The sequence below is a fragment of the Nymphaea colorata genome, chromosome 13, assembly GCF_008831285.2.
Source record: "Nymphaea colorata isolate Beijing-Zhang1983 chromosome 13, ASM883128v2, whole genome shotgun sequence".
In the NCBI taxonomy this organism is placed as follows: Eukaryota; Viridiplantae; Streptophyta; class Magnoliopsida; order Nymphaeales; family Nymphaeaceae; genus Nymphaea; species Nymphaea colorata.
Window position 1 is genome coordinate 5994096 of NC_045150.1, and position 17843 is coordinate 6011938.

The 17843-nt window shown below is 37.0% G+C and overlaps 2 protein-coding genes across 2 annotated transcripts; both read left to right on the forward strand.

Annotated features, from left to right (window-relative positions):
- Positions 1–811: 811 nt before the first annotated feature.
- LOC116267036 (ervatamin-B-like) lies at positions 812–2364 on the forward strand. Its single transcript, XM_031648585.1, has 2 exons — positions 812–1376; positions 1781–2364. The coding sequence occupies exons 1-2, from the start codon at positions 812–814 to the stop codon at positions 2362–2364; spliced, it is 1149 nt and encodes a 382-aa protein (XP_031504445.1).
- Positions 2365–9480: 7116 nt separating this feature from the next.
- On the forward strand, positions 9481–15864 carry LOC116266557 (DNA polymerase II subunit B4). The gene is made up of 3 exons (XM_031647802.2): positions 9481–9709; positions 9796–9914; positions 15406–15864. The coding sequence occupies exons 1-3, from the start codon at positions 9549–9551 to the stop codon at positions 15582–15584; spliced, it is 459 nt and encodes a 152-aa protein (XP_031503662.1). The 5' UTR covers positions 9481–9548; the 3' UTR covers positions 15585–15864.
- The last annotated feature ends 1979 nt before the right edge of the window (positions 15865–17843 follow it).

Here is a 17843-nt window from a genome sequence, read left to right on the forward strand (position 1 = left end):
AAACAGGTCAGCTTGTGCTACTGATAGAGTTCGGATATTCCTGCTGATCAGCTCCGTTGATGGAGGAGTTCTTCTTCAAGCCACTCATATCGTTTCACCAGTCCCGTTCACTTTGTCCTCATCTCTCAGGGCAAGAAGCCAGACTCAGGGACGTCGTGGCCGATAAATTCGAGGTTGAGTATCCACATGTACGTTCGATTCCACCAACGACGAATCTCATGCGATGAATGATGAATCGTCTTACCTGCGCATACTTCAACTTTTTTTTTGTCTATTTCTTTTGAGATTCAAATGTTTACTGTTGAGGCCTTTTAGCAATATATCCTAAAACATTATTACTGCCTCTGAATCTGTCCTCAACAATGGAGCAGATTCATTAAACATTTTAAAATGTTAAAGTGCCATTTACAATGTTTCGTGAATCGAACTCATTTTGACTGCAGACTTGTGAGATGGTAACTATTGTCAAATGACCCATTTTGAATTCGATCCGGTCCTTTTCCGTGGACGAAGATTTGATTTTATATGAAACCAAACCTGAGTTCTAGTCGCTTAACATCCAAACTTTACTTGCAAACAACTAGATTACACAACTAGCTAGGTGAACTTGTGCAGATGATTCCACACAAGGAAATCGACAAGCTAGCGGGTGAGAACTGTAGCTTTAATGATCCAGCAAAGTGTTTGAGAAGTGGGTTACACTGGGCGAAGCACTAGGCCTGCATGAACAACTGGAGAATGGACTATTAGGAATCATGGTCACACCAGGCAAATTTCCTGCAACACCTGCACTTGGGGAAACAGAACAAACATGGAGTCCATTAATGGAAGCGGAGTCTATATAAGGGAGCTGGAGGCCCTAACTGGACACCACAGAGAGGGAAATATGGCTTCAAGTCATGGCAAGTGGGTGGTCGTGGCCATCTTCCTCGTGGGCATGTGCGCATCACTGGTAAAACCAGGTTCTCAGATTGGTGGTGCTGTCATGGCTACAGCTGCTGCAGATGACAGCGGCGCCGCCATGCTTCAGAGGTACCAGAGATGGATGGCCAAGTACGGCCGCGTGAACAAGGACCCCAGGGAAACGGCTCGTCGGTTCCTCGTTTTCAAGAAGAACGTGGAGTATATAGACCTCGTGAACGCGCAGAATCGGTCGTATAAGCTCGAGGCGAACTGGTTGGCGGACCGGACGGAGGAGGAGTTCGGAGCCTTCAGTGGCGGTTTTAGACCCTCCTCCTATAAGGGGAATAATAAGAGGTCGACGTCTGGCAGCACCTCCAGTTTCAGGTATTCAGGTGTGAGGAATGTGCCCATGAGCGTGGATTGGAGGAAGAGAGGTGCAGTTACCCGCGTCAAGAATCAAGGTGACCATTGTGGTAAGACTCTCTCTCTCTCTCTCTCTCTCTCTCTCTCTCTCTCTATATATATATATATATATATATATATATATATAACTTTGAATTAATTTTACTTTTTTCGAAATGAACCGTTTTACTCATAGAGAGTTGGAAAATAACCTGAAAATATGTCACACATTCTTTTAACTATAAAGATCTTGTTCATGGTTTTGCCTATTCTTCTCTCTTTCGTATAAATATAGTGGCCCATGCCACCATTAAGCCTCTGGTTACACTTTTTTTCTTTCTTTGATAACCTTAAGATAAGAGAAGCCACTCAAATATTTTGACGTCGAGCAAGAGGGAGTACAAATTTCCGGTGCCCCATTTCTAGTTAATTACCACTTGACGAACTTGCCTGGTGTATCTAAATGGATGAACAGGCTGCTGTTGGGCCTTCTCTGCTGTGGCAGCCATGGAAGGGATTATCAAGATCAACAGCGGGGATCTGATTGATCTGTCGGTGCAACAACTGGTCGACTGCGACTTCTATGATTATGGGTGCCGTGGGGGACAAATGCGCAACGCCTTCGAATACGTCCAAGAGAATCACGGCCTAACTGTGGAGTTAGCCTACCCTTATAGGGGCGTCGACGAACCATGCAGAGAGCCGTCGCCGAAAAATGCCTCGATACTTGGCTATGAGGATGTGCCGGAGAACAATGAGCAGGCACTGCTTCAGGCGGTGGCGAACCAACCGGTGTCGGTGGCCATCGATGCAAATTCAAGGGACTTCCGGTTTTATTCGTCCGGCATCTTCACCGGCGAATGCGGTACCACTCTCAACCACGGGGTTGCGGCCATAGGATATGGGGTCGGCCGGAATGGCATGAGGTACTGGATTGTGAAGAACTCATGGGGAACACGTTGGGGTGAGAATGGATACGTTAGGATGCAGCGTGATGTAGAAGAGGAAGAAGGATTGTGTGGGATTGCCATGTCTGCCTCTTATCCTGTCACCAACTAGCTGCATCGTTCCACACTTTGCAGGAGCTCCCTACGCTTGTACTTACACACAGTGTTGTATGCTTGTGGTAGTAATCCTTTCATATGTTTGATGGTGTAAGTAAAATGCAGTTCTAGCTCACAAAAACATGGGTGTTCTCTTATGTTGTTCATGGCATCTGTCCAAAGTAATTCTACCACATCCAATCCTCCTCTTCTTCTCTTCCTATGCTATTTCCAAACATGCCCGGAAAAATCTAGCCTTTAACCCAATCGAGGAGATGCATCAATAACTTGTACATGAGGAATGGAAGTCATGGGAATCGAATTATAATTTATATATGATGAGTGCAAAATCAGCATGCAGCCTCAAGCATTCAACTCAAATTCTCCAACCCTGATGCAAGAAAAAATGGAAAAGGCATTCTGAAAATGCTCTTGCTTCATTTTGGCAATGAAAAATGCATTTTTAATATGATCTTCTTTAATCTCCAAAAATGGAATGCCCTTGAATCGTTGCCGACCACTCTAGGTTGGCTCAAGCTGGCCTGGATCGTTTGTAAACGAGTTGAATTGGAGTTGATGTTTTGATTCGTTCATTTAGCCAGTCGAGTTCAGACTATGTATAATATAGTTCAAATATGATCACAAAAGATAGATGGTTCAATGGGTGCTTTATGTGACATATAAACAAGAGGTCCCAATTCAAGTCTCCTTGTCGTAATTCACGTTAACAATTAAGTTTTTTTAATATTTGGCTAAACTCAAACTTCTTGAGTTCGAGCTATGGCTTGAGGCACTCAATTTGAGTTCAAGCTTGCTCGACTCAGCCCAAACTCTAATAATGTTCTACATATATTCGACTATATCATTCACGCTGTACTTAGCATGTACCTCCTCCCTTTTATAGGGCTCTTCTCCCTCCTATACCAAGTGGTACCTTTGCATGTTTTCTATTTCATATCTACTTGTATGTTACAATTTAAAGTCTTCACAACTCCACTTTAGTCATTTCAGTGCTATCATGTATATAACTCTAAAACTCACATTAGTCTTTTCATGTCCAAAGTTATGGGGCACATGATGAGTCATTTCACATCTTCTTCAAGCTCACATTATTTAAGATCATCAATGAATAATTCAAATTTCATGAAATGAAATATTTTTTAAACAAGAATAAAGACAATTTTAAGTGTAGCATGCCTATTCATAACTATTTGTGTAATTATCACATCTACAGAAAAGTATTCCCTTCCAAAGATGTAGAACATATAAAAATGTCTTCACGACGTAGTCATATAAAAATATGCCACCAAAGATGCAACTCTGCAATTAACAGTCCATCCCTAAAAACTAGGCAAATGACAATTAGTGAGTATTAATATTCACCGTCATATAAAAAACAAGGACATTGTAGAAGCAATTTGCATGTGGTTCTTGACCTCGAGCCTGCTCATAACATGTTTATGGCATATCCTTCTTCACTTGATTCTATCACACTATAGAAATTAGGATCATTGATTTCTTTTGCAAATAATCAATCAAAGACACACTATATTATGTTTCATGGCTTTTGTCCTCTTTCTACTCAAGTAGTTTTTGTACGATGTGATTGTAGATGGTACATTCTTGTGAACACCACCTAACTTTCAATGTCAGTGTAAGTACTTTTTGATGCAATTCCAACACTATCAACTAATTTTCTTATTTCAACTAGTGAAGATGTCATTTTACGATGTAACTTTAACAAAAAAATAGTTGGAGTTGCCAAAGCATGGTTATAACAAAATAAAGGTACATATGTTATATTTCTCATTCAAAATTTTTCTTGTCAGTTGTCTCACTTGACAATCGAATCTTAAGTCTCGCTTATGCAATCTTGAATTTTCACTTGTTTTTTTTTTTAACCTCCTTTGGAACATATGTATGTCTTTCTAATGATGACATTATGAGCATTTTTATCTCAAATGAAACTTCTAACACTGAAACCATATGAACATTGCAAGAACTATCATGTTCAATAATGTTGATTTTCAATAACTTGATTGCAATGTTATTAAGTGCATTGATTAATTTTCATTGAAATTAGAGGACAACATGCTATTGTGCTTAACATATTACATATTATCAACTTCAGTAACATGGAATCAACATTTCTAATTTATGGCACAAACATGGCAAGGCACTAGGGAGATGACAATGAATAGTTTCCAATAATGTGGTTACAACATTACCAAACATGTTCTTTTATTTCATTCATAGAACGGATTTTTTTTATAACAGTCTACTATTCAAACAAGGGGTCTTGCGATGTAATCAAAATAAGATATAAAGCTTTTCATGACAATAGCCAATAATACACATTGAACAAAAAGGAACAAAACCATTAGTACACAAAATAGCAATTTGTTATGTAAATATCTGCATTTACATAATGAGGAGATACATAAAAAACCATTAATATCAGTGTCTATATAATGAAACGTTATACAACCATGGTTGGATTACAATTGAGCATAATAACAAATTGGCTCTTGCAACCAACATATTGTGTAGCCATATGAACGAGAACAAAATGTCCAAGGGTGCTCATCATGCATGTCCTCTTTTTTTACAAGACTAAAAATAATAGGTAAAAACTCTTTTTAAGTAAGGGATAAAAAAAAATAGCCATAATATACATTGAATAAAACAAATAATTATTAGTTTAGAATTATGAGTAATCAAGAATTAGAAAAAGATAAAAAAAATATTTTACCAATAAGAGAGTATAGAAAAAGATAAATATAAGGCTATATGTTGGTAATCCTACTTATTCAAAGAACAATTGCTTTGGAATAAAGGACAAGTTGTACTTTCTTTATTCCAAACATTCCTTATCATTATAGAAAATAAACCAAAAATACCTTACATGTAAGTCATTTTATTCTCAGCAAGATTATCATGAACAAGATGTGCCTAATTATTTAAACTAAAAGGTGAAGATCTAAAAACAAAACAATGATGAGATACTTACCTTATACCCACCTTGGCTTCATGACAACTGAGAATTATAGAGTCTAACAGACTTTAATCCTAAAAATTGCAACAAGAATTAAATGCATAGGATATACACACCATAAGCAAATTAAAATCAATGGCATTATACCAATGCTCCACAGAATTTCAACTTTTTTTCCACATTTAGTTGACATTTTGCAGCTACAACACTTGCTATAGTACATGAAGTTTTCAGGTGAGACAACTACATCATCAAAAGGCACCACAAACATGAACTCGTATAAAACAACTCTTTAGGCATTTTGTAAATCAAATTTACAGGAGTAAGATTGAGTTTAGTGCACTTGGATCCTCATAAGAAACTAAAAAAAAAAATTATTTGTGACAATAAACATAGAAACTATTTCAAATTGTGAATGAAGCTACTAACCGAGTGTGGTACCTAAATCTATTGACTTTATCAAATGGAGGTATATGATTTATCAAAGTGGCATAAGGTTGCATATTCCGTACAAAACTGAACGATAGATATCCATATAACTTGATATAGGTTTGTGCTTAAAAAGGGAAAAAACAAGTCTTTTACAATATAACATTTACTGGAAGCAAAAAAGACATCAAACCATCTATAAAATGATAAAAAAACTTTTAATTTCTTATTCTTAAGTACTTTTGGAACATGAAACACATGGCCCTATTTCAAGCAAAACATCATATGCCATGAAAGGCATAACTTTGTGTGCTGCAAGATAACACACAAACATGTAATATAGCATAGTTTAAAGAAATTAACAAGAATATGATTCAATTAAATATAAGAAAAACAATAGTCAACAAAGAATGCTTTGAAACTGGTTAGCCAAAACTTGCCACAATAAGTTTATGATCAAAGCGACTAAATTAGAGCTTCATATAGTTCAAGTTTGCATAACTTGGTTGAATCGAGCTCAAGAGCGCAAGTTGAATCAAACGTAGACCTTTTTCTTTCTTTACAATTAGAACATAAAGATAGTGGAGGGCTAGATCCGAAAGTATTTGCAAATGGAAAAGTCCACTTGCATAATGAACATGTTCAATTATATGATTTACACTTTGATGAAACATCAATCTCCAATTTTACATCAACAAAATGTTGTGTCATGTCTGCAATAAAGCCAGCATCGAAAACATTTATGACAAATCAAAATTACCATAAATGGTAACAGCTTAATTATACCAAACAACTTGGTTATGATATAAAATAAAATGTATTTAAGCACATGCAAACAAATGAAAATGTTAATTGACTTGGAAAGACACTAACTATAACAAAACAAAAACTTACATGAACAAAAACAACCGATCCAAAATTTTTCACAAAGTGGACTATGGAAAAAGACCATTAGTTGTAGTGCAAGCATACCAAAACCAATGCAATAGAACAAACTCTGCATACACTTGATCCTATGTAAAGTCTTACCTAACCAACCTCACTAACAAAATGTTCTCTTGCAAGAATTCCATAATACTAGTCAAAGTATAGCCATAATAAAATCATGGATTTAAATATCTGTCAAACATAACTGTTAATTAGCAAATATTCCCACAAACAAGGGAAACATGCTAGTGGTGAATACGTATTAACTATTTCTTATCTTTTTGAAATGGATCATCAACAAGCAAAAAGTTAACCAACACTCCTATTTCATTTGGCATTTTCAGATAGCAAATGACCAAAACGATCCAAGGCCTCTTTAAAACAATCATTCCTTACATTATCTATTTGCCATTGCTTCCAAGAGACAACACTTCTTTGAGGTGTTTCATCAAATAAATATATGTCTATGCTCAACCCAAGTTTGTAATGATGCCCATTATAATATTCTAAGATGCATTGCCAATGTCCACAACTTAAGCAAAAAACCTCCCATGTGATATCAATCTGCCTACATTTCACATATCTATAAACAAAGAAATATTTAATAGAAGCAGCCACTCGAGAAAACATGTGGTTCTTGACAACCAAAGCACAAAGAAATTGGACCTCAAAGTGCCCTTGATTCCACAAAACTATGTTATGAAAGATAGAAATGAGAGAGACAGACGTATGAAAATGAGGGCTTCCAGTCCTTTCCTCAGGAAACACGCCAAAGAGAGAGAGAGAGAGAGTTCAAACTGGATCACCTTTGTTGCATAGCCATGGATGAGGGGGAAAAAGCTACAATTAGTCTTGAAAAAAGAAAAAAAGAAAGAAAAAAAAACCTCTTTCTCACTATCATAGTGCTCACTGAGAATCCTCTACTTGATCTCAAACAGCTCAAAAGTTTGAACTCTTCCTTGCTCTTAGACTATCCTAAATCCAAAAAGCATGAGAGAGAGAATGAAATTAGGAGTTTTTTTGTGCAAAAAAAAATTCCCACACATTGGGATTCAATGACACATTATTTTAATTTTCAATAATGTTGTGACAAATGAGCATAATTGATGACCCATTTTCATATAGGCACATTATAAGACTTGTGTGCATCAATATCAGTATCAAATTGTATGCCTGCCACTGAAATACAAGGTTCGACAACATTTCTAGGGAAAAAATTATCACCGTTGTTACTACTATGAACAATGCTACTTTTTAGGCATGTAATTCATATTGTTCTCCAACATACTTTTATGTGTAGATCTGCTTTGAGGTATGTTATTCTTGTTGATGTCATTTCTATAATTAGAATCTTCTACATATAGAGATTCAACTTTGTTGTTGTTAGATTCTTTGCTGCTAGCACATGATAGCAAATTGCATACAAAAAAAATGAAGCCATTTGAAATTGAACATCCTAAATGATTTAGGAGACACATATAGTAACTGAACAAGAAGTAGCATTGCAAAACTAAATAAAAAATTTATAGAACAACTTAAACAATAAGAGTGGTCGAGTTACTAATGAGGTGATAATGATGATTTGTCATGGTAATAAAAACTAATGTAACCATTAATGTGTTGAGACAATATAAGGAAATGAACAAGTTATCAGTGCACAATGGAATTGATGTTTCATAACAATGAAAGTGGCATGATGCATATAATAAACAACTAGATCAGCAATTGTTGTTGCTTAGTTTGTGGACATGTTCTTTTCTCATCTTTGTAAACAAATGCAATCATGAATGTGTCCAACATCTTTCATTACATGGGAAGGTATTCATGATTTGGTAAGGGCTTTTTTGTTTCTTTGTTTATTTCTTTAATTTGATCTGTCGTAATACTATTTTTTCATACATCATGGTTGTTTATCATTTTGCCTAATGATTTGATGAACTAACCTGACTTCTTGGAAACCTTGCCTTCTTTACCAATGCATGTAGACTAGCCAATGCGGATTGATCGATCTATCCATCCATAGTTGATTGTTCACTCCATGAGTTGGAAAACATTTCTTCTTCAAACTTCATCTTATTCTTCACCAAGGCAATCACAACTCCAATGCAATCGACCCAATTTTCTACAAACGTAGAAATGTTATGACATGTAATGTGTTATATATAGTAGGTGTGAATGATGTCTGCGTAAAAGCACAAGAAATTTGTTGTTATGTGTTTATGGGCATCCATGTAAAAACCCAAAATTGTTTGGTAATGAGTTCAAGTGCATTTAGATAAAAACATGAGTTCTTTAAGTTTGATTGACTTTTTTAATTCATGGGCATCATAGTCTTATGGGTTCAACACGCTCTTTTAAGAATATGTTTGGTAAACAGAATAATATGTAATTGTTTCGTAAATATGATGTAAAAATTGAGACATATTCATAGAACACTGAATTTGGTTAACTATTGAGATAGATTCATATAAAACAGTGACAAACTATTTTATTTACCAAAAAAACCTTAATTTTACTTGTTAAATAAATATCTTAAACTCATTTTAGAAAAGAACTAAATTGCAACTTGACACAAAAACATGAAATATGTTTCATTTTTATCTCCTACACTGGAAAAGAGATCTGTTTTTAGACTTGGAAAATCGATTTCTAAACCGATACGACGGGGTTTAAGTAGAAACGGTGTGATCTACTAAAAACATTAAGAAATTACTTTTTAAATAAATAAAATAAAATAAAATATTTTAAAAAGCCAAAGGGGAAGCGTAGCACTTTAATCGGATTTTCGAGAGGGAAGGAGGGAAACGAGCGAGAAAGGAGGGAGCGCGAAGAAAGGGAGAGTGTCGATCATGGAGGTGGAAGAGTTGCCAAAGGCGAATGTGAAGAGGATCGTGAAGGAGAAGCTTGCCCAACTGGGGAAGGAAGGGCAGGATGATCTCAACGTTCAGAAAGAAGCGCTTCTCGCCTTCTCTGAGAGCGCCAGGATCTTCATCCACTACCTCTCTGCTACGTAACAATCTTCTCTCCAACCCTCTTCGTCTTCTTCTTTTCGTTCCTGACTTATCTCTGTTTGGTGTTTCTGTCGGTTTTTTCTAGGGCCAATGACATATGCAAGGAATCAAAGCGGCAGACTGTCAACGCTGAGGACGTCTTTAAAGCGCTCGAAGAAATCGAGTTTCAGGAGTTCGTTGGTCCTCTTAGGGCTTCTTTGAACGGTAAACGGTTGCCTTCCGTTTTGCGCGTCTTAATTGTTTATTTTTGTACTCATGAAATAGTGTCTTCTTGAGTTGATTTTTATGTGTTTTATTGAGTTGGTTTTACCTCTAGTTCTTTATGTAATTTCTGAAGATCGACTTTGTAGGTATGCCATCTCTTCTAGGCGATGTTTGCTTCTAAAGTTGTATAGAATGTGCTTTGTCCCTAGAGATCACAGTAGAGATTGAACCCTTTTATCTTGATCGTTGGGCCGAGCAACTTGAATACAACGGGTTCCTCCTACTAACTGAAACAGAGTCACGGTTATGTGGGGTATACAAATCAGGACAGTATTCAGGTGCTGTATCCTCGCGAAATACATAATCATCCTAACCAAAGGTTGCCCTCATGCACATAAAATATTTATTCTCTCACCGGCGTCAGCGTATACAAAAAAATAGCGGCAAAGATATAGTTTTGTGTTAAAACTCCATCGGCTAATAGACTAATAAATTGAGATGGTTTCCTTAATAAAAATGCTATTGAAAACCATAATCACGATTCAAGAAAGCTTCTTTTTTGCATTTTTAGCATGTATCCTTTATAAATCATCCACATATCCTATAAACCTGCATTCGACAGCTTTATCTTGAAACTTATGCCTCAGGTACTTGTCGACACCAACATAACAAATACTGCCAACGGCATGCAAGTCATGATGATCAGGACGAGAACCAAACAATGCATGATAGGGAGTGTTGTCACTTGTCATCAAGGATGGTCATGGGCAATTTGTTGATCATATATACTGCAGTGTGGAATGTATTTGTCTGTAGGGAGCTGGGAAGATTACTATTATGCATCATTCTCATACTTCTCTCAGCAATATGTTTGTATTTGTGCTTCTTATAACCATTTTGTTGAGGTGTATGCAAGCAAGACACCCTTCTCCCTATATCATTCCTCTGGAGATAGTGAATGAAGTCCCTATATATGTGATTTACCCCTTCCATTAGATTGGAAAAACTGGATAAACTCAGAACATTGTTGAAAACAGTGAAACAAGGAAAATAATGCAAGTTGTTCTTCATAAAGTATATCAAAGTATAACACAAATAACTATCAATGAAAATAAATATAATGACTATTATAAGCAGATGGGTTGGGAGTAGGAGACCCCACACACCAAAATGTACAATTTCAAAAGGTTTAGAGGTTCTTTTATTGGCTACATGTAGAGGGGTATGGATGACAATTAGAATATTTTTCACTCTCCATATCCTCATGTAGGCTACCGTCAAAATGAGTTTATTTGAAAGAAGATTTCTAACAAAATGATTCACACAATGACCCAACAGATGATGTGAATGATTTGATATATTCTTGGACAAAACAAAAGGTGCATGATGGAGTTGCAATGGAGAATTGAAACTAGGAGCCTCTTCAAATACGTACAGATCGTCCTGTCTTTTCCCTTCAATGAACTTCTTTGTGTGAAGGTCCTTGAAATTTATAGAATGAGTAAACTACATTGAAGCGTAATGGTCATCATCAAGTTGGGAAACAGAGACAATGTTTTTCATATGAGCAACATTGAGGACATTAGAAATAGCGAGAACAAAAGAAATATAGGAAAACAAATTTTCCAGCCTGGGCATAGGATGATCGTTCCATCACCAATGTTAACATGAGATGTACCAAAGTAAGGAATAGGGTTGTGGAGTTTACCCGCATTACCTGTCATATGGGTTGCTACTCCTGAATCAACATACCACTTTTCTTGACCATTTTGTCTCAGTTTTAGCTTAGCAAGGGTAGACAGTATATGTCCTTGACCTCCTTGGTATTTGCATCCATTTATTGACCCTCCACTTTGTTTTAGGGTTGAACCAACAGTTAGCTTTAATGTGGACATGCTTATTGCATTGGAAATGAACAGGAATGTTCTCCGTGTGTGTTTGCACTTTGCAGGTATATTCGGAGTAGGTAGGATACCGCTACCGGCCTACCCCTTTGTTTGCTTTTACCTTGACCACTTCTTCCGCGGGTTGCAAACTAACCTTGCCCTCATCATAGAAACTCCTGAAAACATCCTGAGTATCTTATTACGAAGAAGAATTTTGAGGAAAGCCTCTCAGCATCATCTCATGTATAAAATCTTGGCCCGCGATATGTAGGGAGGACAAATAGGTACAATAAAGGTGTAACAATCGTGTTATAGTCAAGCCCCATTCCCTGCAAAAATTTGCATTAGATCACTATCACAGCACATACTGTAGTTTCAAGTTGGTCTGTAATGGCTTCCATCTTGTTAAGGTATTCCATGGTGGACATTAGATCATTCCTCAACATCTGAGATGCTCTCTTGAGAAAGACAACCTTGGCCTGTGAAACCTGTGAATATAAGTTTGAGATAATTGTTCCTATAGTTCTGCTACAGAGCAATCATCAGGGATGTCGACAAGGACTTCCTGTGATAAGGTGTGTGATGTAGGCAACGATTGAGATCTTTCTTTTCCCAAGCGAGATAGTCTTGACTTTTGACCTGTATTGGTTGAGAATTCTCATTGTGCATCAAAATTTTGTATCTTCTGAATGGAACAAGCCAAAAGAATGTTCCTGCAGCTTTAAAATAGGGCTAGTGGAGCAGAGACAAGCATTTTCTGCTCAATCTTTCGGGTGGTGAATCAGAGGTAGAAGGCCATCATTGTTTGGTACTGTTGGTGACTATGTCAAACAGTTTTTCAGCTTGGTTTGATATAATAGGATAAATAAGGCCCAACGTTCATGAATAACAGGGAAAGGCACTAAGGCCTTTTATTAGCCTTAGAGGTCTCTGCTTTTGTGTAGGTTGATTACAGAAACTGCTCTGCTGAACGGAGGGAAAATCCATGAAAAGTTTCCTGAACTGGCCCAGATATTGGATTGGGGTGAAGACACAGCCAGATGCTGCTGGCTGACTCAAGTCTCCCGAACAGCATGATATGGTCATGCAGAGTACAGCTTTACAAACTTGCCCTGGGAAAGGGTACCTGGTATAGACCAGTGGCCTGGACAGGGGCTATATACCCTTAACTCCTTAAGATTATTCAATTTTGAGGAAAGGTAGGAAGGGCCCTCGGATTTGGAGTGGCGTTATGTAACATGGAAGGAAAAAGTCCATTTTGGTTCTAAGTTTTTTCTTTTGACAGAGAAAAATGATGGTTTTTTGCTGCTCTCCTACTTTGGAGGTGAGGGATTGCTCCCATGGAGGAGCAAAACCGATCCTGGCATCATGTGTTTCAACTTTCAACTGTTTGGTGCTGATGTCTCCTTTTTTAGCATTAAAAGAAACAAAATTCAGAAATACTGAGAATAGAAAAAGAAAATAAAATTTTATAATGCTAACATAATTAATCTACGAGTCATTGAGTCTATGACAGCTTACAATGCTCGTCAAATTTAATGTGCTTTGACATGGCTGCTGGTCAAATTTCGTGTCAGTTCATACTCACACCAGCACCTGATTCTGGTATGGCACATGTGGGGCCATGTCCTTGGAAGAGCTTGTGTGATCTAGTAGTGGAATGTGAATTATGATTTTTGAGGGTGATATTTGTGCTACATGGTTTGTAGAACATTGTGTGTGTGTGTGTGTGTGTGTGTGTATAGGGGGAAGAGAGAGAGACGGTGTGACTAGTGACAGATGTATACTACTTGCCATTGGTTGGCCTGCACATTTGTGTTAAAAGTTAAAACAAAATTTGTCCCACTACCTGGAACCCTCCATCTCGGTGGTAGTTCTATGTTAAAACGTGGATCCTAATCAAATCCTTGGTCTCAATTTTAGATAATATGATTTATGTATCATGGCAGAAGATACTTCAATTCATGCAAGACTGTTAGACAGATGTCAAGTGGAAAGGGGAATGTTGAATGCTGAAGCACGAGACATGTAATAGTACTCAAGTAGATAAGCTTTGGCCTATTTTCTTGGACATGATGTAGAAGATTATTTTAGACGTACTTGTAGAAGCTAAAGAAGGACATGGGTGAGGTTCTATTGTATGTCATTACAGTTTCCCTCCTCGTACAGGTATGTTTAAATTATGGACTTATCGATAGTGAAGAAATTTATTCACTTGAACAAGGTAAAAGTTATGTTTCTTATGAAGATAGAATGGTCATGGGCTCATAGCTTATGACTGAAGTTCATAGATGGCAAACCTTCTGGGGAATCTCCTCAGTGGATTAGGATTGCCAAGAGACTGGGTCAAGGGTCAAATATTGACCCAAATGCAAGCAAATCTTAATGGACTTGGTTTTGCATTGGCTGAATTGGATTGGCTTGGGATCGCCTGTTGCTAGGCTGTTTCATTAATCACCAATTCTAGCTATTATTCAATATCACTAAGAAACGAACTATAGTTGTTTATTATAAATAACCTAATCTATGCATGTTCTTTATTTGCTGGTATTTTGTAGTGGTATTGATAATCTGTAGTTATTTAATTTTTTCTGTTTGATAGTTACTCTATATGTTTAACTTCTTCTTCAATTTGAAGTAAAAATACATTACAAAAAATTATTACCTGGCCCAGACGAGTCACAGGTTCTTTATTAGTTACTAGTTAGTATTTTGTAGTTGTGTTGATAAACTATAGTTATTTAATTTTGTCTACTTGACAGTTGTTCTATGTTGTTTAACGTTTTGATCAATTGGTAGTAAAAAGACACCGAAAAAATTTATTTCCTGACCCATGTGAGTCACTTAGTCAACTCACTGACCTGTGACCCAGTAGTAAGCCGATCAGAGTGCAATTCACTTTTTGTGTAATACACCGAGTACAATGGAATTTCTATTACATTCAACAGACAGTTTGTTGTTTACATGTCCTTGGACTTGATCAGCCCTCCCTTTAAACCTGGTGGTCAGATATTTACATCTTAATTCAGAGAATAGGAAATTTCTTTTTTGGAAAACCCGGCCGGGGCTTCAGGGATATGGATCAACAAGCAGCAGCTGAGTTGGATTTTCTGCTTGGTGATATGAAGTAACTTTCATGTTTAAAATTATCCCATTTGTAAATGATGCTTAATGTCGAACATGTGAAAAGCCTTGTTAGTGGAAGTAGAGTGAATCTTAATTGCAAACTAATGGGCTGTTATGTGAAGACAGTAAAGCTCTTAAGGCATGTCACATTGCCAATCATGTATCGTATCAATTTTTTTTTTTCTCCTGTTTGGAATGTGTATTCTTGAAGTTGATACTTTATAAACCATTTTTTTAACATCCTTTGCAGATGATGTCTAAGATAAATTACTATTGGTCCTTGACACCCCCTTATTGTGAAATTTAAATCACTCGACCTTTTTCGGTAGGGCACACCTGTGTATTTGTTCTTCTGTTGGTACTAGTTAGTGTTCTTCTGTTCAGATTAAAGAGTTTCATGCTTGAGAAAAAATTAAGCTACAATGCTTTCTTGACGAACTGTTAAACCGGAAGCTGCTAATCTGCTGCTTTGTCTTCAGCTTTCAGAAGGAAGAAAGCTGATAAGTCCGACAAAAAAGCTAAAGAACGGAACAGGAAAAGAAAATCGGAAGAGGAATTGTCATGCAACAATGGGAATGTTGCTGTTAGTGAAGATGTGGATGGAAGTAATGCAGAAGAAGATGGCCACAAGGATGTGGATGCTTCTCATGATTTGTAGCGGCTGGAAACTTGTGGATCCAAACGGTTCATAGTTTGGCATCATGGAAAAACATTCATGGTTAACACACATTTATCTCTTTCATTTTCATGTTCCATGCTAATGTATCGTCCAGGTTTTGGTGTTAAGTTTGCGAAATTATACTCTGCACTGAATATGTGTACTATATCATGTCCATACCCTCAGCCAGTAGCGCAATTTTTCCCTGCATCTGTAATAGACCACGTTTGGTGTAGCAGTCACTTTGTTCAAGGCAAGTAATAATCGTGTTCATTTTTAATTATTATGCTGACTTACCTTTGAGCCAGTTCCCTCTCCAGCGAGACATGAATCTGGATTATCCTTATGCATTAATGCACCATGTGAGAGCATACCTGGATATAAAGTGACTTGAATGCGTTAACCATTCCTATAACAACCGAAGATTTACTTGAGTTTTTATAACCCATGCAGACTGAATTTACATTTTTTCGGTTCGAGGATCTTATATTTATTTCTGAAGCAGATGTCACCAGTGTAACTGAATCGGGGTTTCACCAAGCGAATGTTAGTTGAATGTCTATAATCCCAGGTGTATCTCGGTTTGTCGAGACAAATCATAGAAGTGCCTCCTATCAAATGAAGTGATGATGTGTTGGTCACGGACATAAAATGCTAGTGTAAAGTTAGGTAGGATTCATCAAGCAAAAATAAAAGCATGGACTTGTAATGGTAGGTTATACAGAGCTCAAATTGCATTAAGCAATTTTTTACAAAGAAACTTGATCTTTCACCTTCAACTTTTAGGCATAATGTGAGTTGTCGACAAAATTGTACTGAGCAATATTTTACGAAGCTGAACTTTCACCTTCAAATTTTTAGGCTTAACATGAGTTATCGACATTTTATTATTTAGTGAACTTTTTCAACATATCTTTTTTACGAAATTAATTGTAAAGTTATAAAAAGTTAGTGAAAATTGCCAAGATACCTTTTTTACCGGATTGATTATAAAATATACGATGTTAGATTAATTAAAAGTGTGTCACAGCCATTTAAAAGAATGCATCATGATCTTTCTGGAATATAACACGTTTGCTGCCTCCACGGCTTGCTATTTATCCTTCGGAAGTTGCATATGTGCTTTTCGCTCATCTTTTTCAATGGAAACATTTGTTGCTCTGAATGCTACATCCCTTGGTTCTGAATTTTGGTCTGATTAATACCCAATATACATTAAACTTGTTAATCAATTTAGAATTGTTTCGGCTAAATTTAACCAGTAAATCTTAAGTGAACATATTTCAGCATAAACATGGATCCAGCTTAACCTTTCGAAAAATTTTTTCCCAATTATTCAAAAGGCCATGTAGTAGTATACCATTTGTTTGCAGTTTATAATTTTCAAGAGGAGCTTTATGGCTACATTCGATGGCGCCAGATGATCGGATCTCATGTCTAACCTTAGACTGATCTTGTGTCTGACCTTGACCTTAGGCCTGACATGAGATCCAAGAATCCATGAGACATGATTTGAATGTCGGCGATTGGCCTGAAAACTGCGGATCATAAGCCAGAAAAGAGTAATATCTTTTCACAAGGATTCTCATAATAGAAAGAGTTCTGCCACCTTGCCAAGGCAGAGGAGGGTGAGAAAAACCTCACCATAGAAGATGATCTCGCACAAAGGAAAAAAAAAAACATTCAAACGACTCAGCCAAATAAATGGGTTTGAGCGAGAGTAATGAGAACCCGAATCCTTATATGATGGTAAAATAGAGGGATTCAAAGGCCCATTCTCCACCAGAAAACAGGTCATTGAAGCTCCCCTTTTCTACTAAAGAGGTCATCAAAGACCCGTTCCTCCCCCACCCCCACCCACCAAAACAGAAAGGAGGAGATAAAAATGGCACCATTGGAAAAGAGCATGAGAGAGAGAGATGAGCAAACAAGGAGAGACGAGAAACAAGAGGGTGAGAGAGAGAGAGAGAAGTCGAGAGAGACATTTGAAAGAGCCAGTTTTGAAAACTTCAACCTTTGGATCTGATGAGATCGAAGATCCCCTAGGATCATAAGGTATAACATCCAAGACCTATCAAACAGCCTACGAAAAAGAACACAACGAATTTTAGCTACGGAGAAATTTCACCAACATGGAATAGGTTTCAAGAATCCGTACATGCATCTCCAACAACGATTTAGTTCCATTCATATGTATGCAATTTCTCACGAGCAAGAATAAACAAGACTCCTGGATTTTTTGCCAAACGAAAAAGAATT

Excerpts from the sequence above, each read along its gene's own strand:
- LOC116266557 (XM_031647802.2), top strand. The coding sequence starts at position 9,549 with ATGGAGGTGGAAGAGTTGCCAAAGGCGAATGTGAAGAGGATCGTGAAG. Across the intron at positions 9,710-9,795 it reads ATCCACTACCTCTCTGCTAC|GGCCAATGACATATGCAAGG; the intron begins GTAACAATCTTC and ends GGTTTTTTCTAG. Across the intron at positions 9,915-15,405 it reads TCTTAGGGCTTCTTTGAACG|CTTTCAGAAGGAAGAAAGCT; the intron begins GTAAACGGTTGC and ends CTTTGTCTTCAG.
- LOC116267036 (XM_031648585.1), top strand. The coding sequence starts at position 812 with ATGGAGTCCATTAATGGAAGCGGAGTCTATATAAGGGAGCTGGAGGCC. Across the intron at positions 1,377-1,780 it reads GAATCAAGGTGACCATTGTG|GCTGCTGTTGGGCCTTCTCT; the intron begins GTAAGACTCTCT and ends ATGGATGAACAG.